General features: G+C 42.2%; 2 protein-coding genes across 4 annotated transcripts; one reads left to right on the top strand and one right to left on the bottom strand.

Moving 5' to 3' along the window:
• The first annotated feature begins 291 nt into the window (after window positions 1-291).
• LOC125022209 (NADPH oxidase organizer 1-like) lies at window positions 292-3712 on the top strand. Its single transcript, XM_047608644.1, has 8 exons — window positions 292-442; window positions 529-609; window positions 722-794; window positions 996-1179; window positions 1272-1480; window positions 1581-1688; window positions 1929-2046; window positions 2209-3712. Exons 1-8 carry the CDS (start codon window positions 371-373, stop codon window positions 2873-2875), a joined length of 1512 nt encoding a protein of 503 aa, XP_047464600.1. The 5' UTR covers window positions 292-370; the 3' UTR covers window positions 2876-3712.
• A 6947-nt stretch (window positions 3713-10659) lies between these two features.
• On the bottom strand, window positions 10660-27825 carry tex2l (testis expressed 2, like). 3 transcript variants are annotated; one of them, XM_047608241.1, is made up of 12 exons: window positions 27624-27825; window positions 22704-24139; window positions 20116-20316; window positions 19264-19594; window positions 17825-18081; window positions 17574-17723; window positions 17382-17481; window positions 16719-16854; window positions 14962-15099; window positions 12651-12860; window positions 11287-11407; window positions 10660-11206 (listed from the first exon to the last, which is right to left on the bottom strand). In XM_047608241.1, exons 2-12 carry the CDS (start codon window positions 24096-24098, stop codon window positions 11048-11050), a joined length of 3198 nt encoding a protein of 1065 aa, XP_047464197.1. In that variant the 5' UTR covers window positions 24099-24139; window positions 27624-27825; the 3' UTR covers window positions 10660-11047. The 3 variants fall into 3 exon arrangements, with proteins under 3 accessions (XP_047464197.1, XP_047464198.1, XP_047464199.1); XM_047608242.1 differs by lacking the exon at window positions 27624-27825 and adding an exon at window positions 24656-24709; XM_047608243.1 differs by lacking the exons at window positions 10660-11206; window positions 11287-11407; window positions 16719-16854 and having other exon boundaries at window positions 12722-12860.
• Between the last annotated feature and the right edge of the window lie 146 nt (window positions 27826-27971).

Here is a 27971-nt window from a genome sequence, read left to right as displayed (position 1 = left end):
CGTGTCAGTGTGTGGAAATTAAGCTTCTGCAGGAACTTTGTTAATGGAGCATGTAAGGAGGTGAAAGAAGTCGCTTTGCAACAACTATGCATCACTAAAGCATGCCTGTTTTTCTAGTTGACTCGTATGTTATTTCCATGTCGCTGTAACCAGTTCCACTGCATTCTCCCCAACCATCCCATCATAAAGATGCTGTCCCTGCCGCTGCAGCTGCTGCCCACGCCTTCCTGTTTGCATCCTTTCCTCAGGCTCCACCCCCTCTCGCCTAGGCGCTTAAATAAGGGCAGGTAGCGCAAGGCAGACAAACTGACTCAAGCTCACCATAAGCGTGGTCTTCATCCTTTCGAACTGAGACGCAAAGGATCGCACGATGGCCGCAGAACGCTTTGTGATGAGCGCCCGCATCGTCGGAGGCGTCCGCAGGGACGAGCCGAAACTCAAGGTGAGAACTCAGAGCCTCTTCTCCTTTTCTCATGGTAATTTAACAACCGACCCGTCTCTAATGCGTTGCCTTCTCACCCTCCGCAGACCTACATGGTATCCGTGTTGTGGTCTGATCAGGCTGAAGTGATCATCTACAGGTCCTTCCGGGATTTCAAGAATTTTCACGTAAGTCAAAAAAATAAAATAAAATAAAAATAAAATGTAAACAATAATCAAAGCAAATTGAATAAATGAGCTGATTTTCAATGAGATGATCTTATTTTCATTTTTCAAACAGGGACAGCTAAAGAAGAAGTTCCCTACCATGAATTCTCTTCAGAAAGACGAAAGAGTGATCCCAAAGTTTAGAGGTAAGATTATTTCATACACTGACATGTCTCAATTTGAAACAACTGTAAAGCTGTGTTGCTTCAGATAGAGGCATGGCCAACTAAACAGTTTAATATCTCCTTAGCTGGCAATCTTCCAAGCTAAAATCACTTTTACAAATAGTGCTTGGAAATAAATTTCTCAGGCCTTTTAATAATGTTTTTAAAATGTTCTCCATCCAGGGGGAGCCATAAAGAGCAGCCTCAACAAGACAGGCCCCAAGAAGGATATCCTACGGATGAAGTTCCTGGAGAGCTACTGTGACAAACTGTTGAAGTGCAGCGACTCTGTGATCCAGAGCACAGAGGTCGTGCAGTTCTTCTTGCCCAAAGACCACGACCTGCAGCCGGAGTTCACCAAGAACACGTAGGTTCTCCGTTTAGTTGGACATTGTTATCAATTTTGCACAGCAAGAGACAACAGTGACGGTGAGATAACGCCACTCTCCTCTCACACAGCGTCATGATCCTGATGTCTGACGATTTGCCTGATGGGCCAGAAAAAAGAAGCGCGAGTTTTACACACCACCCGACAGGCGTCATCACCAAGCCTTTTGTGACCCAGACCTACCAATGCCTGGCCGCGTATGAGACGAAGGACACCAAGAATCGCCCATTCAAGGTCGCTGTCAACGAGAAGCTGGATGTCTTGATCAAAGACCCTGCAGGTCAGTGCTTAAACCTCTGCGCTTGCAGAAAAAGAAAAAGAAAATCATTAAAACATTTTTTTGATTGTCTCCATACTAATCTGTGTTACCTCCACTTCAGGCTGGTGGCTGGTGGAGAACGAGGAGAAGCGCCTGGCTTGGTTCCCTGCTCCCTTCCTGGAGCTATCAGAGGAAGAGGACGAAAATGACTATGAGTGCCTATCAGAAGGTGAGTTCCGGTTATAATTAGCTAATACAGGGTGGCCCTCTTTGGACATTAATCGTGTCTAATTCAATGAGTGGGCGTTGTTACAAACAGCAAACACTAGAGTGCTCTCTTTGATCATTTTTATAGCATAGTATACTTTATAGTACAGTATACTTTACCACACATCTTAGGGAAGCTTTTAGCTTTTCAGAAATTGTCTAATCTGTGTCCTAAATTTCTTCTCTTGATTGTGGCTTTCAGGTTCTTTGTACTGTGCCGTGAGGAGTTACTCAACGACGAAGGACGATGAGATATCGGTGACCATTGGCACTGTAGTGGAGGTGCTGAGGAAGTCTGATAACGGCTGGTGGCTCATCAGGTATGATTGTCTCAAACTTACCACCATCTACAAAGACTGGAAGGATTTTAAACAGTTACAATACATTGAACAACATTTATTTCAAACGTGACTCAATTCAAGTTATTTTAGTTTGCATACAGGTTTAACTAACTTCTCTTCCACTTGTAATCTTTTCCTCAGATGCAATGGCAAGGCAGGTTACATCCCTACCATGTACCTGCAGCCGTACAACAACCCACGTGTTGCTATTTACAGCCTGCAGAGAAGGCTCCATGGCTCCTCTCTGAACCTGGCGTCCAGCAGATCTTCTCAGATTTCACATCAGCCCAGCATCAATAGAGCACAGCAGGATTCTCCAGGTCCTTCCAGCTATGAGCCCCGTGGCCCCAGGCGTCTCCACAAGACCCGATCCCTAGATGTCCTCTCTGACTCCTGGGTGCAGACACAGGCAGAGGAGGGTGCATCAGCGGACAGCCGCCTGCGCAGCATGAGCAACATCAGTCACGAGTCCACCTTCTCCAGCTTCTCTTCAGGCAGTGAGTCTTCCTCGAGTTTAAAAGAGGATCCGCAGGGGGACGCGGATCATCCGCAGCAGTCTGATGCCAGTGACAGTCCCCAGAGCAGCCCTGATCTCAGCCACGTAGACCGCAAACGCTCCAGCAAGAGCTCCCGTAGTTCAGGGTCTGCCAGTTCCAAGGGCAGTGAGGTGGCCTCAGTCACTCCCAAGGTACCGCCGAGACCCAAGACTGAGGAGATCCTGAACCGCTGCACCACCATGACCCGTAAGGCAGCCCTGTCCACTAAGACCAGGCTTCAGGCTCAGTCACTGTCAATTCACAGCCGCTAGTCAAAGTAGAAAGCTACACTACAGATCCTGGATGAGATTGTGTGCTGTCAATCGTCTCAATCACTTGGACTATTTTTAATTTGGTACATGCAAATTCAGCTTTAACCTCTCAAGCACAGTCATATGTGTTTTGTGAAGCATTGTTATCCTTTTACTTTAAATTCTTCTCAGCTGAAATGGAAGAGTAAGCAATTTTAAAGTTTAACTGTAAAAGTATAGGAATAAAGTAGCTTCAATGAAGCACTAAAAGAAGAAATGTATGCGGCTTACAGTCGTATGGATGTAGAAGATATAGAAGATATTTTTTGTAGTTATGTCGCATAAGCGAAATTTTTAAACGGATTGTTGGTGTTGAAGACATTAGAATCTACATTTATTTTCAATATTATTGCAGTTTTAGAATGTAGAAATTAAGGCTGTAGCTCTTATCTGCTTTATCATTGACAGTTTTGTGTTACAGTAGATTTAAAGGCACTCATCATGTGTAAACAGTTCCTCCGAATGTAAATGAGTTCATGGCCGCCATCAGGTCTTCCTCCTGCTATGTAGCTGCAGGAGCTGCCAAGGGCAAACAGTCATAACAGCATCAGAAAATAGGTCAGCAAACAGATTGCATTGGTCTTGAATTGATCAGCTGCCAAACTGCAGCAGCAGAAGTGTGATGGGCCTGGTATACAAGCTCATGAGTGTACTGCCAGAACATGTTTGTGTTTGTTGAAACCCTTGTTTTGCTGTTGTGTATGATATGAATTTGATGTTTATGTAAAAGGCGTCCTGCATTATCACCTGTATGATTTCAGTTGAGCGTTGTGTCAATAAAGTACAATTTGCACCTAAGTGGGTCATGTGTCACTGTTGGATGAATACCGCGGCTGGGCTTTTGTCTTCCCGTAATTAAAATATAAAAACAAAATAGAAAGATTATAGATAACAGATGACTCATAGTTTCTTGTAAAAAAGACATAGGGATTCTGAGGCATGTTGAAAGGTGACATTTACACTTTGTAATTAATGAATGTGCATCCTACAGGGGTACTAGTAGATAGATAGATAGATAGATAGATAGATAGATAGATAGATAGATTGATTGATTGATTGATTGATTGTGTAGGTGTGCCTTGTGCCTCTGAAACCGTTGTGACTCATCAGAGGGGTTGGGGGAGGGACCTCTGTGGATCAGGCTCAGGTGAATCATGTTCCAGTGAATCTTACAGATACTTGACCAGGTCAACACCTTATGTTGCTTTTCATGTTTTTTTTACTTGTTCCCAACCCGGTTTTGTGTGTGTGTCTGTGTCAGGCTGCATGCTGCTGGGGATGGCTGCTGCCATCGAGGACTGTCATTGCTATGGGGTGGGGGTGGCTGGTCTGGTCTAGGTGGGTGGTACGTGCCTAAGAAACATCAATATTCATACCTGCTTCTAAAGTTTCCCAGTAGAGCATTGAATTGTCACTACATGGTCAATGTTATTTAGCTTTCCTGTTTTCATAATGTGGTCATAATGTGGTCATATGGCAATGAGTTTAAGTGTGAGTGACACTGAGGCACACAAGTGACCTCAAACCCATCTGTCACTAAAAGCAACTTAAGAGCAAAACTTATTTGTTCAAGACTGTAAAATATTAACATTGTAACACTGAACTTTATGGGATGACAATACATGCCTGGAACAGTTTTGAAAATACTAATAAAATCTTTATTACATTTTCTTACATTTCCATTAAAACACACAGAACTGCTCAGACATGTCAAAAAGAAAAAGAAAAACAGCATGAAGAGGGCATATGGGTACAGTAAATAGGAAATAATTATGAAAATAAAAATAAATGACAGTGGGCATTCTCCATACTGCCACCTCCCTGTCGATCTCCTGCAACAAGACAAAGCAATATCTAGTTCACAATCATTACAGAGCATACAAACATAGTAGGCTAGAAGAGGCACCTAAAATGAAGTCGCAAAGACAGGCTATGCCGATATGGGAAAACCACAAAGCAAGGAGGATGAGAGCGTGGGCCCAATATGCTGCAAGTATATTATAGAAAGCATCTACTTTTGAGTGAAGCACGCGTGTTATGCATTAACTAGGAATGTGGTACATTACAATGTTGTGCCATATTTTTTTTTCGTCGGAGCAACATCCTTTATCCAGAAGAGTAGAATGTTTTTTCTAGCAGCAAAAGTCAGTATATTGAAAAGTCTCCTGTGTTTGTTGTCAGCGATCTGACCATCCAAGAGACCAAGTACCAGGCATGTAAGGTCCATCCGTATTGAGACACCAAAGCAGTCATGTCCGGAACAGTTAAGAAATACCTGTACATAAAATAAAATGTTAGGACATAGAAAGTCCAAAGAAGTCAAAGAAAGCCTTTGAACATTTTAACAGTATCCTGTGGTAGGATTTTGATAAATCAGAGAATGCACAAAAACAGGTAGTAGTGGCTAGGATCACAACATTTCTAAGCTGGGGAAGAAATATTCACGCTGGCTGTACATTCTTGACCGTTTATTCTGAAAATTCTTTAGCGTGAGGTTGTAGCAGGGTCACACGTCTACCAATTCACTTGAGCTACGTCAGGCCTCTTGACTCCCTCTTCATACCTTGAAGGACTTCCTGGAGATGAAAATGCCGCCAACAAGTGGACTCTCTAGTTAAAGAGTAATCATAAGGAAAAGAATCACATAAAGGGAATTTTACCACTACTTTGCTCTTCATAGCTGGGAGACTGTAGTTGTGTGTCTGCAAAATATTACTCGGTAATCAGGGCAGATGCGCCTGAATAGGGTAATTTGATCAAAAACATTTTAGGGGGTTTTGGGATGCACATCCTTGTGGCTGATGACAGCTCAAGACGAAAACATTTCTTCCAACCATGAATTGAAATAATTCATGTGATATCATGGAGTTTTTGAGGTTAGTTGAGGTTTTTGCACATCTTGTTTTCCCTCTGTCGTTTGGGAAACCCTAGATGTGTGATTTTAATGAGCAAGCACTGCGGTTGATCTCCATCCATTCATTTTACTGAAATCACTGCCACATAGAAACTAGAAAATATGCAAAAGGTCACTAGAATACTTTTCAGACCAGTCACAATTGTTGCAGCCTGCATTGTATCATGTAGGTGTCAATGAATTTGGATGCTGTAGGAGGCGATCTGTGCATCATCAATTTGCCACCTTAGGGTTGCTAATACTGGTCCACCCCGGTGTCTCATACTGAAATGTCCCAACTATTGGGTGATCTGTCAGATAATTCTGTTCAGCTTTACAGTCCTCAGAGGATGAATCCTTAAGACTGTCAGGATTCTTGACTTGACAGGGCAAAGTATTCACATATCCAATAAAATAACTTGATATAAGCTCATTGGATTAGCACAAAAATTAGCACAGGTATTACCGCTTCCCCGATGATATAACCTGGGGACACTGAGTTCAACCACTGGAGACTGACTATGGGACTGACTGCCCTCACCTTTTACCTAGTAAAAGTTTCCCGCTAGCATTTATTGCTACGCTGATACCAACAAAGTGAATTCATCAACATTTGCGCAATGCAGAGTTTACTCAAGAACGGCGCAGAAGCACTCAGAGGTGTCGAAATCAGAGCTGAAATGTGAACCCTATCCCAGTTTGAAAATTGTTAAACTTGTGCAATGATAGAAAATCGAGCCTCAACAAAGCAATCAGAGGTTTGGGCATCAGTGCGTATCACTGCCAGCATTAGGTTATGTTTGACAATGAGAAATTGTGTAAATGTGTAATTCTGTGACATCGTGTATTGGGCTTTCACTGCTATTATCAGTGATAAGCAGTGGTAAAGCAAATACACATTGTTTGGCGGTCATGAGATTTTTTTTTTTTTTTTTTTTTTTTTTATGCTTATCACGTGAAAGTGTTCAGCCACATCAAAAATGTCTATGTTGAAGTGATTCATTACCTAAACAACACACACACAACACACTTCTGCACTACTGCAATAAAACATCCTGCAGTTTACCCATCTACATTACAAACTTCATCTACATACTTTGTAAAAATGATCAGTGGTTTCCTGTACAGTTATGGTAAATAGGGGGATAATTTATAGGAATTGCAGAAACTCCTGTGTTTACTTTAGGAGGGTTAATTATTGTTAAAGGATTTATTGTGTGATAGTACAGGGACAAGGAAACATGAGGTGAATGATTAGTCAGAAAACTGATGTTGATATTGCACGGCAGTCACCTGACCAGTCTCATGGATGAGCGTGGTACGGATGTGCATGTGTGCTGGACTTACGGTAAGCTTGAGGAAGTGGTGGCCCAAAAATAGTGGAAGAAGTAGACGCTCAGTTACACTATGATGTGTCATCAGAAGAAAAGCACTCCTATTGTATCTTACTGATGCGCACCTGAGATTATTTCCTTCTTAAAACATCTGAAACAATACCTAAGGTGGTGTTCGTATACGCACAAAGGTTTATTTAGTGAGGATCTGACAAAGTCAATCAAAACTCGGATATGATAAGACATGTCTCCTCGTGGGAATCACGCTGATTCTTTTATTGGAAGGAAGTGCTCTTCTTGCCAACAGTAATAGTCTAGTTATAGCTCAGTAGCTTGGTAAGGCTGAGGCCTTGGAGAGTAAAGTAAATTTGTACTCCCATTTGCAATTAGTTCTTCAATGTAATCTGTGCACAGGGTGCTCCTATTCCAAGGAAAATTATTCAGTGACATGTGTTGCAGCTCAAGTTTTATAGTCGATTAACTCCATGCATCTTAGGCACTGCAATAAGCAGTTATTAATCTGATTCTCTCACAAAAAAACCTTAAAAGTTTGGGAGCCAAAGTATCCTCAGTACTCTTGTTGGGACACGCATCATTAAGCGCCAAGCTTCATTGGGTTCAGGGAGTTTAAGGAAGCAGCATACCTTCGCTTTCAGGATGAACGTGCTCACATAACCAAGTTACCAGGTCCGGTTTTTCCCTTTTCGTATGTGTCATATATTGTGTACAGTATGTGTTACACCCATGAATCCACTTTGTGTTATTCCTGTAAGAAATACCAAGGAACAGTAAGTAAGACGCACATACACCTTATTACATCACAGTGTTTACAAAGATTTGATCAAACATCATAAATGTAAGTTGACCAGTTGACCAACCCTATCAGGTCAGAGGTTGCTCGTTGACAATGTATATCAGTGCATAAGCACAATGAAGTTGAGAAAAGCCACAGAAAGTACACAAGGAACGAGGAAAGCAGCCAGACTCCACAAAGTGAAACATGGATTTTTTTGTTGGTCATTAACACATTATCGACCAGTTGCAATGAAATGAATCAGTCACGCTCAACACTGCAACAATCATATTTATTTTGAATGAATTGTACTGTGGCTGAGTAAAGGAAATGTTACAGTTTTTTTAGAGTCTGTCAGTAATACTGACAGGCCAGTATACACCGATCAGGCATAATTCAATTCAATTCAATTCAGTTTTATTTATATAGCGCCAATAACAATACAAATCGTCTCAAGACGCTTCACAAAAACCAGCCTGCAACCTCCAGAGCAAGCCTGAGGGCGACGGTGGCAAAGAAAAACTCACATTTAACAGGAAGAAACCTTGAGCAGAACCCAGCTCATATGGAGGGACCCATCCGCCGAAGGCCAGCCGGGTAGAAACAGAGAAGACAGAGAGAAAAGAAGAGCAGGAGAAACAAGATAAACAAACTTCTGTCATAGATACAAACATCAAGCTGAAGGAAACATGTAGGGTCTAGTAATATAGCACATAGCTGATGATCTGTGACAGTTTGTGAGTATAACAGGAATCATGGGCAGGTTGGTGAATTGTTCATCTAGGTAGGAGTGGACAACTGGAGGAGGCCATGATGACTGGGGCAGATGCAGTTTATGGAGCTCCACTGGTCTGATACACAGCACTCCAGACCATGAAGACTGGGCTTTTTGATGAGGCCACAGCAGCAGATGTAGCTTACATTATGATCACCTCACTAATATTGTGTAGGTCTCCCCTGCGTCCCCAAAAACAGTTGTGGCTCATCAGAGAATGGACATGAGTCTTCTGAGGGTGTCCCGTGGTGTCTGGCAACAGAATATTGTTAGTGGGGGGTCTTTGGGTCCTACGGGTGGAGGGGAGGTTCGGGTGGAGGTTCGTTCCAATGCATCCCACAGAAGCCCCACAGATCAGTGGCTTCCGGATGCCAACCATTGCCCACAACTTTGCTGTTCTTATCACTTGAACACAAAGCGTCTTGTGCACGTGACTTCCCAAGATGTTTTCATGTTGAGGTCCATTCAAAGGCAGCTAAACTTCCCCCAGGCATTGTAGTGTGGGAAATATGACACTTGACAAACAAATCATGTTTACATGACACTCTCTAGATTTGTTTGATATAGATTTGGCTGAACGTGCATTTTACTAATTGTGTTTTTCAAATATTTACATTCCTGTACAATGGTTTTATGGAGATTACCAGGACAAACAAGCAAATACAACCACCAGTTATGTTTTGTTTGCATCTGAGTAGTGTATTTGGGTGGTGTGGACAAATACATGTACATTGCCAGTTAAGCTGATTTCTGAAGCCATAAAGTAAAGACGAGACAGACTGTGGGACAGTCATGGTGGACGCAGGTAGAATGAATGCTGCAGTGTTCACTGATAATGATGAACAAATGCTGCCCTCTAATGTTTGCCTGCTGACTCTGTGTGGTTTATGATCAGCACACAGAGCGCAGTTTAGTGTTCCATGAACACATCTCACCCCTCAGTGATTTGAGAAATGCATTTGCTCTGAGAAATGCGCTGCTCCAAACCTTTTTCCATAAATGACTTCACGATGTAAATTATTATTATGTGGAATGATCACAGACACTGCAGCAAGACATTTGCATCTTATAACAATTCGGAAAACACAGACCCAGGCCTGGTATAATGAACCAAATAATTCAAGTGTCCCACAGAGTGACACTCACGCTCTCTCTGCACACACATCTTCCCACACATTATTGCAACTCTTTTCCATGTGATTCAATTTTATGCTTCATAACTTTTCCCATGGTTTTCTCAGCATCATGTTCTCTTGTAATGTGGATGAATAATTCACATCTCTTAATTTAGGCTTTTGGGTCATTTATCTTCTTGTTTGTCTCTTAGTCAGCTGGCATCTCTGGCTCTGTTGCAGCATTTTCATCAGTTTTATTTTACGTTTAGATATCGTTATTTGGCTGATGGCCTGGAGCAGAGAGGTACATGTAGGTTTACCAAGCTAAAAAAGACACAGTTTACTGAATAAACCAGAGCTTAATATCCTTATTGCACATTTTGTCTGGTCATGACAGATGCTCCAGATCCTATTCTTCTTCTGCTTACGCAAAACAACCCTTTGCATCAGAGTCCTCTTCATGGTTCAGCTCAGGTTGGTGTTGTTCACACTGATGTTAAAATTAGCATTATTACTCACTTGTTTTGGACATCTGTTCAACTCAAATGATAGTCACGATCCAAAAACAAAAGCAACATATTCTAGTGAACCTCCCTAAGAAGTGTGAAATAAACATATTAAATGCTGCATTCTGATTAAAACTGAGGCATATATGCAGAAGTATGATCATTTAATATGGTTTCAGTGCTTTGTTAATGATATCAGTAGATTGTTTGTTCGTCCTGTTCTTCTTCACCCCTTGGTTTTTTTAAAGGTTCTTTTAGATTAGTGTTCTTTTAGAGATCTGACATGTGAATAATAAGACATTTTTTAAATCAAATTGTTCACAGATGATTATCAGATAATATGATTTTTTTTGGTATCTAATAAATATGACAAATAGTTTTTATTAACTTTTATTAATCATATCCCCTCTTATTACGCAAAGTGACATTGAGTTGTAAACATCAAAGTAAATAAATATACTATATATACAATCTTATAGGGATCCATCACATGTAAACATTTGCAAAAGGTTTCACTTTAAGTCATTTCATAGCATTCACTCTGACTATACTAAATCGTGACGTTGTTCTGAGCTACTCTTTTAGATGATACAAACAATTTCCAAACTCCCCATCTGACTTTCTGAAACTCCTAGTTCAGACATGAACATGGGGGTTAGCAAGTCTTTTTAAGAGGAAGTCTGTAGAGGCAAATTTAGTTACTTCAGCAGTGAGGCACTAGTCAGATTCTGCCCCAGAGATCTCAGGTGGGATCTTCTCTATGGACTCTGTGGACGAGTTGTGGGACTGTTGGGACTCGGAGGCAAGATTATTGTCCACGGCAGAGTGCATCAGGGGTAAGTAGATGTCATCCATGTTTGGCAGCACAAACACTTTCTGGAGAGGGGGAAAGAAAGGTTAGGAAAATGACAGAATTTTCATAGCAGGAAAGAAAGGGGGATGCCATTTGCCTTTACCTGAAACTCATCTTGTAGTTTCTTTTCAATCCACTCAGTCACATGGCAGAAAGTCACCTCCCGCTCCCCCAGTTTGGGACGGACATGCAGATCCAGCCTGGGTGGCACACAGAAACTGTACCTGCAGAGTACGTCGAAACACATCCAATTCTTAATGAGACTGTGGTTGAAGCAGTTTCAGCATGTTTTGTTTTTGAGCGTTGGTTGTGAAGTGAAAGAGCATCTAGCATGAACATTATTGCCATTTTTAAAAGTTTGTTTCCTTGAGGACACAACACATTAAACAAAGAAATTTGCTGAAGAAATCACTTGGGTGCATTGCTCATTTAAGGAATTGCAAAAGTAATTATTTATTTGTAGTTTTTAGTAAAACACTACAAACATATACATACTTGTATCCATAATTTCAGAGGATATTACATAGGCCATAGCCGACATTAATTCCCTGCAGGCTCACTCCTTAACCATAACCGTAGCCGCCACTTTCCTACCCATTAGCTTAAGCTAACTTTAGTGCTTCATTTCTACATGGAGCTATGCATATCAGATCAATCCAGTAATTCTGATTAGGTGTTTCCGGAGTCCAATGAGGTCAACACTCCCTTTTTGTGTTCATTGCACTGTGTGCCAGGAAGTTGGGGAAAAATGAATCACCTATTAGTAATTCGACTGCTTGAACATATTGACAGACACATTTCGTAAATGTATCCAGTGTTAAGTCGTGCTAACCACATTTTACCGACACGCAACATAGCAACGACCACGTACAGCAGACCTGTGAGCATTGAGTTCCTTAGTTTCTGATCTTTATTTGTTCTCACCAGTTGTTTCAGGTGGGAAGGTCTGCAAAATGAACGTATTTAGTTGTTTTGACCACTAGTCGGACATATTTCATACATTGTGATTCTGATTATACAGAATTATTGAAGAGAGTGTTGTGAAAAGGGTTATAAAGCATGTCTCCATCTTAAAATATACTGATTCATTTCATGTTTTGTCCACTTAAGACATGTCCCAGTAATGTGACTGTGTGCACAGGTTTAGGTCCCCACGAATCAGTAATACCTGGACACATGCACATACACAGATTCATGTCTGCATCGCTTCAAAGGATTTGTCATTGGCTAGCATCTATGTTTGTGAGTTGTAGACAAGTTCTAAATGCTCAATCCCCTTTAATCTTCAATCTGGCTATTGCACAAGCTATCACCACTGATCCTACAAATCCTAAACACTTCTTTAATTCAACATGCTTATAAGGGTTTTTGATTTAGTTTTGTCTTGTAACTCTAAATGAAGGATTGGCCCGGCCCCACATTTCTTCCAGTACCTACTAAGTTGCCTTTCAGTACGTTTGTTCATACCATATCCTGTCCGTAGGGGGCGGTGGGATGTTGACGACCACAGTCCCTGACAACTCTCGAACCTCCACAGTGAGCAGAAGGGGCGTGTTGGACATCTCCTCAAACTTCTTCTTAATGAACTCATTCTCCGTCGCCTTCTGGAAGTACTTGGATTTAGCGATTTTGTCGACAAATCTCAAAATCTTCCTTCCAGTCTTTCCGCCCCCTGTCCTATGAGGGAGGATTAGAGGAGAGGAGTTAGTGTGACGCTACATTTGTCAGGAGAGTTTTCAGATGCTCATGCCAGAACTTGAGCAGAGAGTCTGCGTAAGTGAAATGTAAATGAAAGCTGCAGCCATCTGGAGTGTGATGAGTGCAGTTTAAAAGGGACATTCACATGAAAGTAGAGTAGAAATAACACTTCATAGCCGCCATCAAGGGAGTGTCACTGCTGTTGGGTGGGGGTGCCTGGTCTGGTCTAGGTGGGTGATTCACGTCTCAGTAACATCCATATGAATGCCAGGTCGAAAAGTTTCCCAGCAGAACATTTTATTGTATTGTTATAAGATGGTCAATATAATTTGCTTCACCTATCAGTGGTCATATGCTATGCTTAACTGGTGTATCCAGGAATAGTTATTGATAAAATTGTCATTTTGTAGATACTACATTCAACGTATGTATGCTTTAGATTGTGCAGAAGTTACATGCATGTATGTATTGCTGCAATACTTACACAAGGTGGATACTGTCGGCCATGGCAACCTAAGGTTTATTACACATTACACATTGTGAAGGTCTTGGTCACGGCTGCATTTCTTATATACCCTAAATGTATGTATTTTGTATGTAAAAATGTAAAGTGCTTTTAAATTATTTGGAGGCATACAGATGTGCCTGTATTTCTTTTATTATTTTTTTTAATGTTTTGATTGCTTTAGATCAGGCATGTCAAACTCAGTTTGGCTCTGGGGCCGGATCCAGACTTTCTGTTCTCAGGTGGGCCGGATCAGCAAAAGAATGTCAACTCCAAATATTTAGCTTTGTTTTCAGTACTATGCTTTATCATTCAGCCTACATTTGTAGCCTACCCTACATATTATAATCACGGATGACAAGGGATCTTTTCTAAGCACAACACATTTATTCAAAAACAATGGGAAAAAAATGATTTTTCATGTTTGGCCGTGAATGTGTTAACAACTGGTTTATTTTAACAGTTGAGTGAATGCAGTTTTACACCTGAACCAACTCACCACACTAAACAAACTCAAGTGGGAGCTATAAAAAAAATATTTTCGCCTTAATTGTCATACTGCTTTGAAATAAATGAAAAAAGAAATACAAAATAAAATAAAATAAATAAATAAATAAAAAAGTTATAGCAGTGCATGGGCAATAGGATTAGACTACATCAGATCAAACTACTAGGCTGGGCCTACTGAAGTTGAGAATATACTGCACAATTTTAATTGTCTTTAATATGACATACTTGTCTTTATGATGAGTGGCGCCGAATATTAAACTCTTTGAACACTGCAACTTGCTGATTACATACCAAGCACACTGGTTTTGCATTCACTTCTGTGAATAAATACTTCTCGGTCCATTTCTCCTGGAAAACTCCGCACTCCGTGTCCACTCTTCTTTTTTTTGACAGTGACATTTTGGGAAGGGTGTGTTGACCGATAACTTGTTTAGTAGTGGTGAATGGTGAAGCAAGATTGCCGGTTTATTTTTACTTGGACACATCACGTTGCGAATGTTTATTTCCTGTGACTAACTCGTGTCAGTGCCGCATGCTTGACGTGAGCGCTTTTACACATTTACTGCCCTCTAGCGGCCGGAGGGAGCATTTGGTTTGTATTTATTTTTAAAAAAATCACAACTTTTAATAGAAATTAGCTAGAGACTCGCTTCTTTTTTTGACATACTCAGAAATTTATGCCGGGCCGGATTAAATGACCCAACGGGCCGGGTCCGGCCCGCGGGCCGTATGTTTGACATGCCTGCTTTAGATTAACCCCATTTGATTGCTGATAGGATAACTTATAACAACATATGTAATGAATTTATTTCTGATTTCTGTTATTTTTGTCTAAATTTGCTATGTACTGACTGATGTGTACTTTATCTCAGCAACCCCGTCTTTAAAGTGCAATACCACGGGTGACCACTGGGTACTGGTTCCAGAGAACTCAGAAAGATGATCTATTATAAATAGCCCATCTGCTGTGATATTATACAAACTTTTGTACTAAGCACATTTACACACATAAAGGCAGTTATTTCATTTTGATTTAATACACGACCTAATATGCTCAACACTTACCCTTCGGTTAATGGGGTGGATCCCTTTTCCCCAATAGGACCTTGAGGTTCGGAGAGAAAAAGTTCGTCTTCATCAGATGAACCAGCACTGGAGGACTCTTCATCACTGTCTGCCAGTACACTGAGAATGGGCCTGCAGCTGGAGGCATGAGTCAGGGATAAACAGATTGTTAAAGAAATAAAGATACGGACAGAAGCATCAACACTTCTGTGTCAGAGGTGCCCCCGAGGTCTGATTTATACCTCCATAGACATGTGTAAATGTGCAAAGCTTGCCCTTATTGTGAGTGAAAATGTCTCATTGGCCTGATCCACAGCTTCCGTGTCAAGCTTTGGATGTAACACAAAGACAGCTAATGTGCTGCTTTGCCTGGACTTTAATCCCAACCACTCGTGGGTTTATGAGAAGCGGGTCTACGCTGATCAATGTAACGTGAGGCTCTGTAGATCACACAGGGATTAGAGGAGAGAGAAAGAGTAAGTGTGGGAGCTGCAGAAAGGATAAAAAGGAAAATCCCACATTTGCTGTTATTTTAGACATCGCTCATGCTGCTTGGCTACGCCATGGATTTCACACTTTAATGGGCAGCCTACTCGGCACGATGAGTTTCTCTTTAAAATCAAATGTGCAATCTTCCTTCCTAGAGTCTGAAAAGTGGTAAATGTAACTATGCAGTTATGTTGCAGTATTTAGATTTTGGGTTTTTAAACCTGTCATAAAATCCCATGGCCTCCTTCAATGTCTCTGCATGTATTAGGTCACTGCAGACAGCATCACAAGTTATAATGTGAGTGATGAGAATATTGGATTTATTAAACAGTCACATGCTGTATTTACATCTATATGAGGCTATGTGTACTGTAAGAGAAAACTGTGTTGACATTGCTTACGCCTGCAGATACCGATGCTAGCATTAGCTAGTGCTACTGGAAATATCACATCTATTGTTATATTGGAAATACAGTAAGATACTGTGTGACAGGTAAAAGGGTACTAACAAGAAATAAAGAACGCATGTTTTACATAATCAAAAATAGGTCAAATCAAAGTGAAGTGCCTTTGCGACAGGTTTACTCACATTATAATGTCACACATCAAAAAGCTGTAAAAGGACACTTCAACAAGTTAGGAAACCATTAAAAGATGGTCAGGGAGCACGTACTGCACAGGTGCAGAGTGGGAAGTCCCTAAAAATACAGCAATAAAGTTGGAAAAGTGACATCACTCTTTTTTTTCCTTTTTTTTTCTGGACACTACGGGAAAGGTCAAGGCAGTTTATTCAGTTGTCTCTCAGGAGAAACGCAACAGGGGGTTGCTTGTTCTTGTCTTTATCTGTTTGTTCCATTAAAAAAAAAAAAAAGAAAAAACGACAGCAGTTTAAAATTAGTGTGTGTTTAAATGTGATTTTGGAATAATAATAATAATAATAATTCCTAAATGGGAAAGAGTTTTGTAACTTGCAACCTGCATGTCTGTCTCTGACAAGCCCCTAACACTATCCGTTTGATTAACTACAACCATTCTTATGATTAACATGCATGTGTTTGTCACATGTCAAGGCTGATTTCCTTTAGTCTTCATTCTCCCACAAATACTCAATGTCTTGTTTAAATGCTTAAAGATATTGTGTCGCTTGAACATGAACATGAACACATCAAAGGTGGAAAAATGACTAGACAATCTGAGGAGCATATGAAGGTACTATACCTACAACAACTAAGGAAAGCATTCAATACGAAAGTGTGACTGGCACTGACCGTGGGCTGCCAGTTTCTGTCATATACTGCGTCGTATCCTGACCGCCCTCTTTCCCCAGCTTGGACAGGTTGAACTTTGTCTGCAGGGTCATCTGCAGGTTGCCGGTGTAGACCATCTGCAGCTCCAGCCACAGACCTGCAGAGGGCACCACGAGGAGGTCAGCGCCAGAGTACCAAAGATAAAGCTGCTACGCGCAACCTAATCTGGACACGCGCTGCTCAGTGGGCAGATTAAACAGCTTTCCCTGCGATTATCAGGACTTGAAATTAAATTTATAATAAATTACGGAGGACTGCTAATCCCCTTTAGCATTCTGGCAAATGTGGGCTGAGCAGGGACAAAAGAGGGAAAAGCTGAAAACAGGATAATTTGTGGACGCACAGGTTGTGTAACAGCAAAGTAGGAAAGAGGAAAACCGTGACGTACTCACACCTACTCTCATGCTGGTCACACACCTATACCTGGGAACTGCAGGACTTTAAGGCACGCAGGTTAATTATAAACCAAGCAGGCTGTAAATTTAGAAGGTAGAGGTTTAATATTTGCTCCATGTGACATGAACTTTGATGCTCTATTTTACTCTAATCCCTCAACTCTCTATATGTCTACGTTGGTTACGTAGGTTATGTGTAATCTACTGTTTAATCTAGGCGTGCACTCACCTCTGTGGTTGACCTCCGGTCTGGAGGTAGCAGTGATTTGCGGCATAGAGCAGCCCATGTCCAGCTCAGTGAGAGTCAGTTCATTCATGAAGTAAGGCAACTGCAGAGAACATAGCATATAGTTCAAGCTGTTTTAAAATGTGATATATTTATATTTCACCTTCCTGTGACTTCTCCTGTAACTGCACTCACTCTGATTTTGCTAAGCTTCTTTTGAATTTTGTGGGAGACGGCGTCAGCCCAGTGCTTCTCGCGCAGGAAATCCCAGAAGATTCGACCAATTAGCGCGTTAGCCCATGCTGTCTGGCTCTTCCCAGGACACTCCACTAGATCACAGATACACTAAAAGAGAAGCAGGGGTGAGAAAAATGCGCATATAGAGTAACTTAAAAAATAAATTGAGGGAGGATTGTTGTTCACAGCTACGCTTTCTTTGCTCTTACGTTTCCTCTGGTGGTGGGGCTGGCCTCTGCACTGCTGGCCCCAGGGCTGGAGAGGGGGGTCGACTCCTCTGCAGCCAGGAGACGGGCCATGTAGCTGGGGTAGTCGAGAACTGAAAGGCCCCTGGTGCTGGCGGATGGAGCAGGGATGCAAGAGACTGGAGGCGTGGTGGGGGCTTCATCATCACTGCTGCCCACTCTGCTGCAGCCTCTGCTGCTTGGGAGATTAACTTGTGCAGTAGCAGTCTGTGCCGGGTCAGCTGGAGGAACACAGGAAACATTTACCTGGCTGGTTGATCCTTAAATAATCATTCACAGAAAACACAAGAATGGGAACTTTTGAGAGCAAGGTAGAATGTTAACTCTAGTTTTTGAGGGTGCACGGAATAATAAAAAATATGACTGCACACGTTAAAAAGTGAAATTAAGCTTTCTGTAAGAAGAGAGTTTAGCTCTGAGTTGTTCAAGTTTCTATTCAACATGTAATAATTATTTAATATTTTGACAGATAAATAGTTAGGCCGCTACCAAGCTAATCCACTAGCATGTTTAGTTAGTTGTCCTGTATTGACTTTGTAAACAATCGATGTGACCTTTCCACCAGGAAAGAAGCCTGAAGTGAAAATTCTTCCCTATAAGTGTTTCATCATTTTCGTGCAAACACTTTTGTAATTTTATGTAACAGTTTGTCCAAAGCTGTGGTCAAATATTATGCTGCGGGTTTTCCCTCTTGCGACAGTTTGACAAATTTACTCGCAACTAGCAAGTTAGCGAAAAAGCCTTGAGTACACACAGTGGTCACACAACTTTCATTTTACAAGTTGTTGAAGCCTGTATGTCAGAGCCCTGCTCACTGTTTCCTCTGCTCCCCTCTGTAAAGCTGTGGTAACGCTAAGCTACTGTATGCTAACTGTCTCTGTAACCGCGTGTACAGACAGCAGACCATCGTCATGCTTCTCAACAAGCTCTTCAGAAATGTGCATACACATATTCCAACAGTTCCTTAAAATAACTAAGAAAGGAAACAGCCTTTCCCTGGAGTTTGGCAGGATGGCTAGTTCTAAACAGTGTACAACTTGTTTTCAAGAAGTTGCTTGGATGAGTGGATGAGAAGCTACAAGTCCTGTTGTCCTTGTTTCAGCGTTGTTGTTTTGTTTTTTGTTTTTTTGGAAATCTTAGATTCGTTTTAAAAAAGCCTCTTCAGCATTATACATCTACTCTTACAATACAGCGTTTTCTCCAAAGCAAGGCTGTTTTTTTTTTTTTCTGGGCCTTTGCCCCATTAGGTCACCCAACAATCGTGAGATCTGTGTTTCCTTGAAAGGCTTTGTAATGCAAAGAACTGGAGCATATAATCCATAATCCACACATACATGGCATTTGTATGGATGCCTTATCTGGAGGCCTTCTCTCCTCTAATGCATTACTGACATTTCTCATACCCGATTTGGACGCACATCTGCCAGGCTTTGGTCCGTCCCCCTCCTTCTCCCCCTCCGTGTCCCTGGATGCAAACAAGAAATGGCGAAACCACTCTTCCTTTTCCCTTCCCGTGCGGCCGAAGAGGTAAAGCGTTTTGTCCAGGTCTTGGGTTTGTTTGGAGGAATTTTGCTTTGGACTTGTTTGTTCAACTCCTCGTTCTTCTCCCCTGGTGTCCTCTGACTTTCTTCCGTCATCTTCCTGGGATTTTGCTCCCCCGGCTAGCTGGATGCAGATGGGATATTTTGGGTTCCACACCCTCTTCCGCGCCAGCCCTGACGGCAGCAGGAATACCTTTGGGGAACAGCGGCGCTTAGTTGAATGCAAGCAGATGTCACGCTTTTGAATTAAAAATTAACACTGAGTATATTAATTTTCTTGACAATTAACCGTCATATTAAATATGCTTTTCCTCCATCTTCAGCTCTCCCAGGCATGGCCAGCAATTACAGGCTCTGTTCTACAAATGTCGAAGTAAATGTCATTCTCACATCCATGCATTAATAATTCAAAATCCCATGCACTCATTAATACACTTTTATACAAAGCTCCTGTACACTATTTATCCTTTTAGCCATTCTAGAAAAGGGGCTCCAGGGATTTCACTGTCACATTCATGGTGGCCAGAATGTCCTCAATATCTATTTTTCCTATAGTGCCACCATGATGCTCCTTTTTAGGATATATCTTTTTTGAGGATGATTGTCTGGTTTTTGATCAGCGACTTCAAAGCATGAACGGAAAACTCTATAACTCACTTAAAAAATACAATAGCATCAAAAAGAACACAGATATCTCTTGAACATACACCATACCTTGCTTTTTGCGAGCTGAAAGCAACGTGACTTGACAAAGGTGGCTTCGTGCACTCTCTCATCAAACGTGGCCCTGCGGCTGATGTTGGTGCGTGGGGAGTCCAGGCGGAGACAGGAGCCCTCCAGGGTGGCAAACACGGAGTGAGTCAGAGCTGGATGGCATGTTTCTGGGTCATAATCATGTATTTCATTCATCCAGCCCTGGAAATACAGAAGGCACTTAAAATCAACACAAGTGTGACGGGGCGGGGGGGAAAAACACTTCAGAGTCCGCAATAGTTCCAGTCATGATGACTTTAATGAGCCTGAGAGAAAATGTACAGTGCAAAAAGTAAAATTTTCTGTTTTTGTAAAAAGTTTAAGTGAGTCTGCGGCTCTGGAGGGTTTCAGAAATATCAACCATGGTAAATTTAGCAATTTTATTATAACTGGATGAACATGGACCGTTTAGTTCAGTGAAGGACCAGTCAAGTGAAGGATCAAAGGACCAGTCATCCATAACTTATAAAGTCACTGTAGAACAAAGATTTTCAACAGGGAGTTTGCGACCCCTAGGGGGTCAATGCAGGTAATGCAGTGGGGTCGCAAAATCTTTAGTTGATAGATATTTTTTATACTTTTTTTTTTATTATTATTTTCCCCCCACAATTTTTCAGCACGGCTACACTACTGTTGCACATGTTGAATAAAAAACAAACTACTTGGACATGTGTATTATCTGACTAGCTTAAAATTGAAAGCAAAATTATAAGAATAATGTTTATTTAAGTCTTATATGAACTTGGTGATTTTTGCTTTTTTACTAGACTACCTGACTTAGCATGGCTTAGTCATAGGATAGAGCTCTTATTAAGAATCACCTGGTTCAGCACATAACACTTTGCTTGGAAACTATCTATCTGTTGCTCTGTAATTACTGTACATACGGTGACATTGATGGAATGCGCCTTCTCATCTAAACCTAAGTACAAGCTTCAAATTCCCAAGGTAGACTTGATAGTTTGCTCACTCTTAACGGCAATGTGCCAACTGAATATCATTTTGTCCTTAAATTAATTCTGGTAATGGTGGGGTCGCCCTCTGCCATCACTTTTGATGTGTGACCACAGTCAAACACAGTTGCATCAAATGACCCTCGAGACCACCTTACAAACTTTGAAGTTCTGACTTTCCCTTCTTAGCAGCCAAACTGCTAATGACCAAACATGGGAATTATCTCAACACTGAGACAGTGATCCCTCATTTCCACCACTTCACACCCCCCAATATGCCAAGCTCCCTGACAAATTACAGCTTGTTCCAACCCGTATTTCCCGCTAATTGCCTCTGGAACTGGCAGTGTCTTGGTTGTGGCTGTGCTCTCCAGTTGCCCTGTTTCAGACTCCAGTCAGGAGGAGAACAGTAATTACCACGGCAGCTCCAGGATTTCATTATTGAAGGTTTTAATTGCGTCCTGCATACCTCACGTACTGCAGTTGCGAGCCACTTTTCAGAAGCTTTAATCAGCCGGAGAAAAAAAGCTGGTGAAGCACCTCATCAACTTGACGCTGTTCTGTTTTAGGACAAATTAAAACCAGAGAAGGCTAATAACAAGCACTCTAGTTATTTAGCAGCTTTTAAACAAACCCGGCTGTAACTTTTACTGACTCTGTGGTTTTTTGTGTGTGTGTATTTTTAGTACAGGCTGCAAATCAGTATAACTCGTAAGTATGTTGTTACAGAAGAGGAGTTTTTGGACCATTTTTTAAACTCAACATGCCCTTTCTAAAAGATTATTTCAATTTCCACTTGCCAAAATAAATTTATAAAAGTTTAAAACGTGTCAAGAAAACTGGCAAAAACATTGGGGATATCAATGGGGTCAAAAGCAAAATGCAAATAAAGAAAAAAGAAAAACAAATGGAATAAATAAATGCAATAAAACAGACTAGCAAACATAAATGTCGTATCCTACTAACATTTTCCCCATTGTCTCAATTTGACTGGTACTCTTTTTAAAATGTCATCATGTTGCCCTTTCTTCTCTTGCAGCTGCTTAATGGCTCTCCACTGGAGGTTTTATTCACCTTGACATACAACAGTGGAAGTAAACTTGATTATCCTCTTGGCCAGCATGAAAAGAAGTTCAATACCCAGCCAATCTTCTATTTGAAGGTACAACCAGCAGCAGTTAGCTTAGCTTTTTATATGAAGACTAGATAGACTAGCTAGCCATCTAGCTAGCCATCAGCTAGCTTCGTCCCAAGGTGACAGTATCTGATCACTACCACCAGCACCTTTAAAGTTCACTAATTAACGAAGTTTAAACCAACATGCCATTGTTAGCAATAAGCCATCACGGAGAAAAGTCTGATAAATTAATTTTGGTGTTCTTATTTGGCCCATTGCCTATCTTCATTTGGTTTGAATGTGCATGAAATTTGTATTCAATAAGATACTTTGACAAAGAAATTCAAGATAAAGTGCAATGATTCTTTATTGCACCTACAAGTGCTCTTTTATTGGAAAACATTGTGACAATGTGTGAGTTTGGAGTGCAACTGAAGCGGCTTAAAATAGGGTGGCATTTTTAACTTTCATATATTTACCTTGGGGGCGTCGGGCTCAGCGCTGAGAGTGCAACCTGCCAGAATCCCTTCTTCTTTCCCCACCTGAACCTGTGTGGGTCTGCAGCTAGACCTGGAGGAACCCATCCTAATGAGCAATAACCCCAGCAAGAAGCCCAGGGCCAGTCCCAGAGCCAGGCCAGAGAAGTATGGACTGAGAGGTAGGATGAAGTAGCCATAAGACAGCACCGCCACACAAAATAAACTCATTCGTGGCAGGGGGCGAGGGGGCTGAGGGACGCTGGAGGTCTTGCCCGGGGTCGCTGCTAAGGCCTGAGAACTAAGCGACCTTCTCATGTGTCTGTCAGTCTCAATGGCAAAAACTTGCATCATATCACCATCTGTACATATTTCCAGCTCCTCCTCCTTCTGATGCTGTCTGTGGTGATGCACGGGACAGGGGCCTCGCTGAGTTCTCCCAAGATGTCTCACAGAAGGCCACTCAAACACAGAGAAAACTTCCGCATCTGTTTTTCTAGCGGTTCTACCAGGAGACTCTGAAAGGACAGTGTCTGTGCTACTGTCCCGTAACAAACCTTTGGAGCTCATCTGGTGAGCCCCCTGGGTCTTACACTGGTGCTTGGGGCTGCCTACGCTTTCCTCTCTCATGATCTTATTGAACATGCTGCTCAGAGGTTCATGCACAGCCTCCGACAGCTTCCTCTTGGTGTCTTCCAGCTCCATTTTGAAGAAACCCCCTTTCAGACCCTCTGCACTTGGGGAGAGTGAGCTAGGGGATGGGGGAGCAGTGCGAGAGTCGCCATTGCTGCGGGATTTAGCTTGTTTAGGCTGGGTCAGCTGCTTCCACAGGTGGATATTAAGACGGGAGTCCGACTTTGACTGCGACACCTCGGGTTCTGAGCGAGAAATCTCCGTGGAGATCGACTTCACGAGGCTGAGGAAGGGCTTGGGTCTGAGAGTGGAACCCTCTTTAAATTCCAGCTCTGTAGAGAGAGACTTCACCAGGCTGGCCAGGGGTCGATGGCTTGGTGAGGAGGGGCCAGGGGTGAGGAGGCTAGGGCCTGCAGCGGAGCAGCTACCCAGCGATTCAGGGGAAGAAGGAGATAGAGGGACGTGGAAAGCTTGTGACAGCGATCCTCCATCGTGCTCAACAGAGAGCCTCCTCTCCTTGGAGAGTGATATAGAGGGGTATTCCTCATCATGGTCAAGGGAGAAGATGAGCTCACTGTCATCTGCGCTGTCCCACTCTCCCTCTGTCCCCGTCAGCTGGATCACAATCCCTCGGGGGAGATGCCTCTTTGTTCCAAGAGAGGTGGCTCCTACCGGGGAGAGATTGCATGGGTCCTCGAGAGGTCGGCCACCTCCTCTTCCTTTGTCGTCTCTTCCTCTTTCCCCATTTTTTCCACTCTCTGCCATTTCTTGACTTTACATTTCTAAGCCAAGGCACCAACGTGTCACTGAAAGAGAACAAATAAAGTGCACGGTCAGCTACATTATCAAGCCCTGGAGGCAGAATGAGTGAGGGCAGCCGGGGAATGTGCTGCACAGAGAGCGGTAGGACAGCTTTTCCATCCCTGTGCCTCGTTCTCAAAGAAACTGCTTACACTCGGCGACTGCGCATTAATGTAGAGTTGTGGAAATCTACATTAATCTGATGACTAGCGAGCCCGAATCACAGGAAGGCATGCACCTCTCCCATAGCTGTCGCTCCACATACTGAATGACTTCTAGAGGCATGCAAAAATAGACAGACTTTCTCCCCCATATGTTCCACAAACTAGGGCAGCTCATGCTTGGAACTAATGTCTTTTGGGGCCGATTGGATGTCCATATAAAATTCAGAAACAATCTAAGCATACACAAGTATAAATTAGAAATTTCTTAAACACTATAAAACAGCAGGAGTATATTTGCAGAAATCTAGAAACAAATGCTTCATGTCTTATTGGAAAAAAGTAAATTCTCAAACTCACACTCTAAAGAAGTATTCAGCATGTCATCTCCACAAGAAAACAACTAGAGCGTCTTTCGGGCTCATCCCTTAAAGAGCCGACTGTCAGCCGTAGGAACCCGGAGCCACAACGCTCCCTCTGATGTCTTCTCGAGCTGCTTAAAGAGTTACTTATGTAACCGAGAGATGAATAGTGAGAGGAGTTCAAAGATGTTCTCTGTCATTACCCCTGTGCGGTTGTGACGCCAGCGTTGCGTGTTTCTTCACAACACTTTACACATCCACCACCAGCTGACTCGTCAAAACGACACAGAGCAGACTGTGGGTATATATTATCGGCTGTAATTCTGCAAAAGAAAAGGGCAGTTTTGCATCGCTGGATACAAGCTGAGAACCAGCACAAAGGCCCAGTGGGAACTCTTTTATTTGTTGCCTCTTTGGGTCAAGTGGTCTGCTCTTTGTGCAAGTTAAACCCTACCTTTCACTGGTCCGATTTACGTAACTGTGTTACAGCTATGTGTGGCACAATTTCAACCAATTCCACAGCAGCTGGTGGATTCTGACTAATCTGCTCTCGCCCAAAATGGACGGTGGGGAGATAAACCTAAGAGACACACATGCAGCCAGACGGCATTAGACCCTCCTCGCGGCTTTTCACAGGGTGGGAAGAGGGACCACGAGCTGCAAGGTGCCTAATGCGTTCGCACATATATTTGACAAACTAAACCACTTTTAAGCTAACAATGTTGAGTCTAAGCCGACGGGAAAAGGTTAACGGGACAGCTCTGCCTTATTGTCATGCAGGTTTGAAAACTGATGTACAGTATATGATCTCCAGATGGTGCTGCCTTTTTTTTTTTTCCTAATCCCGATATTTTTATATCTATCACTGCGGCTATAAATCGGCTTTTGCCTAACCTCATTGTGTAGAGATATGAAATAAACATTTTCTGATACTGAGAGGACTAAACCAAGAGGGTGCATCTTTTGATTGAGATGCATAATATTCGTAAAAGGTAAAACAAGTTTTGGCTATCAAATTAGACAGCAACTGAAACAGTACTAATGCCATGTTCACAGTGCGATTAGGAAATTACAAATCTCTCAAATGAGGATAGCTAAACTGTTAGACATTTAATAAAATCCCGCTCTTGTGGATGTCGTTATGTCATCATTAATTCAAAAATTAACAAGTGAAACAAACAAATATGACGGGTTGACGTTTCAGCCCAGCTGAGCTTTCAAATGTAGCTCAATCCTGCAGCGACATGGATCAGTAAGTTTCATAAGGCTGGCTTCCACTGAGAATAACCAGCTGCTCTTTCACAAGTAGTGTGAACACACCAATTAGGCAGAGCCGTGCTTTACACCAAATGCGTCAGCTGATAAGTTCACACCGACGACATGTAGCAGGTGTAGGGTTTATTATGTTCACCATCTTAGTTGAGAATGTTAGCATGCTGACATTTGCCTAGCAACTGGATTATAGTGTAAGAATGAAGGTAATCACATCAGAAAAGGAGGATTCATCCTCTGGGAGGATCCTTGAATGTCTGAACAATTCCTATGTGGCTAAAACCCTGATGCCAATGAATTTCTTAGAGTGTGACTTCTCTTGCGTCGCCTGTTGGGTTGGTTTAACTGTGTTGTTGGAAGTATTCAGCTGTGACGATCCCAGAGGCCTCAGAATGCAGTGTGGTTTAAAGAATGACGAGCCAAGAAAGGCGAAAACAAAAGGATGAATTCGGTTAATGGTCCAGTAAATACTTAAGGCAGTTTTATTTTTTTTTTTAAATCAGTATCTACATGAATTCAAAGGCAGACGCCTTTTTAAAGCTGGCGGCATGCTTGATCATAATCTCCCGCAGAATAAACAGCAAAACAGAGCTGTTAAGTGTCTCATATGGTCGTGTGTGAAACGGGGTGACTGTGCGATCTCTGTAACTTGAACTATGCAGCAAATCTGCTCTGAGTGCAAAGTGTTCAATCGGTCTCTTATGAGGTCACCCAGTGAAAGTATCAGTCTAACAGCATGTCTGTGTGTGCAGGGGTTTGTGTGTCTGTGTGCCGACCACTAATCAGACTCAAATAGTAACAATCTCAGATTAACATTAATGCAGGGTTTTACCGTGAAGTCTGACAAACCACACAGCCAGGATTACGGCCTAAATCAACATTCGGTGGGTGTGTTTCCAAGCTAGCTCATCTCCTAGCCCAGTGTTGATTGTAGCTATTAGTGGCATCAGTGTTTTTTCCATTTTGTGAGCTTCTTTTAAGGAATCAGGTCAAACTGTGAGAGGCGAAGGGCTGAAAGTTGCGTGAATCACATCTTAATCACATCTCAGTCTCCAGATTGAAGGTATAGGAGGTATAGGAGATCCAAGTCTGACGTATAGATACTCTGGAAGTTTGTAGTGACACTAAGAGACCTAACATCTTTTTCATTATAGGCACTGAAACCAATGGCAGCCACTGGAAAAAAAAACATCTGGCTAAATGCAATATAAAATGTTGTAGAAATAGTATAAAAAGGTATAAATGTTTTAAAATCATCTCTGCTCTTCTTGTGTGAGAATATTTAAGGTTTGGTCTGTTAAATATGTCACTTTTTCCCCCTGTTTTCTGACAATTTTCAAACAAGATTAATCAGTTACCTGGGGAAGTGACTGACGTAACTGTTGAAACGCTTAACTGTGGAAAATAAATGTCTACAATAACGAAATTAATGCAGCCTGTGCAGCAGGTAATAAAAATTAATTTCACCTTCGTTTCACGTGTGCACATGACAAGACGTGACCGCAGAAGTGGAAGTTGGAGTTGAAGATGATGGAGAGTGCGCACTAAAAGGAACCAGTGCCAAAGAGAGACCATTCTCCACGTAGACATCGCATTACTTTCGGGTAAAAACAAACAAACAAAAAAAACTGCACGTGTCTGCAGCTCTGGTGAAAAGCAGGCAACATAAATGTAGACGAGTGCTGTTTACTTACCGGGAAAATGATTTTGGGTGGCGGTTCAGACGCGACTAAATGCGCAGATCAGCGGTGTCTTCTGCTGCTTCGCTCTCCATTTGTGCGCGCAAAGACCCAGAACTCTCTCTCCCACTCTCCCTCCCTCTCTCTCTCTTTCTATATATCACTATCTCTCTCTATCTCACACAGCCGCTCGCACGCTCACCTCCCCGCTGCCCGCATCCAGATGTGTCACGCGCTGTCGAGAATCGCAGCTCACCGCGCTGATTATGAAAAGCATGGCCGCATGATAATCCAGATTAAGGATCGCGCAGCCCCAACAGAGGCACGCGCCCACACATATGCGTGAGTGTAAACGCTACGACA

Source organism: Mugil cephalus, chromosome 16 (assembly GCF_022458985.1).
Source record: "Mugil cephalus isolate CIBA_MC_2020 chromosome 16, CIBA_Mcephalus_1.1, whole genome shotgun sequence".
NCBI classification, from domain to species: Eukaryota; Metazoa; Chordata; class Actinopteri; order Mugiliformes; family Mugilidae; genus Mugil; species Mugil cephalus.
This window is presented reverse-complemented; position numbering and strand designations above follow the sequence as displayed.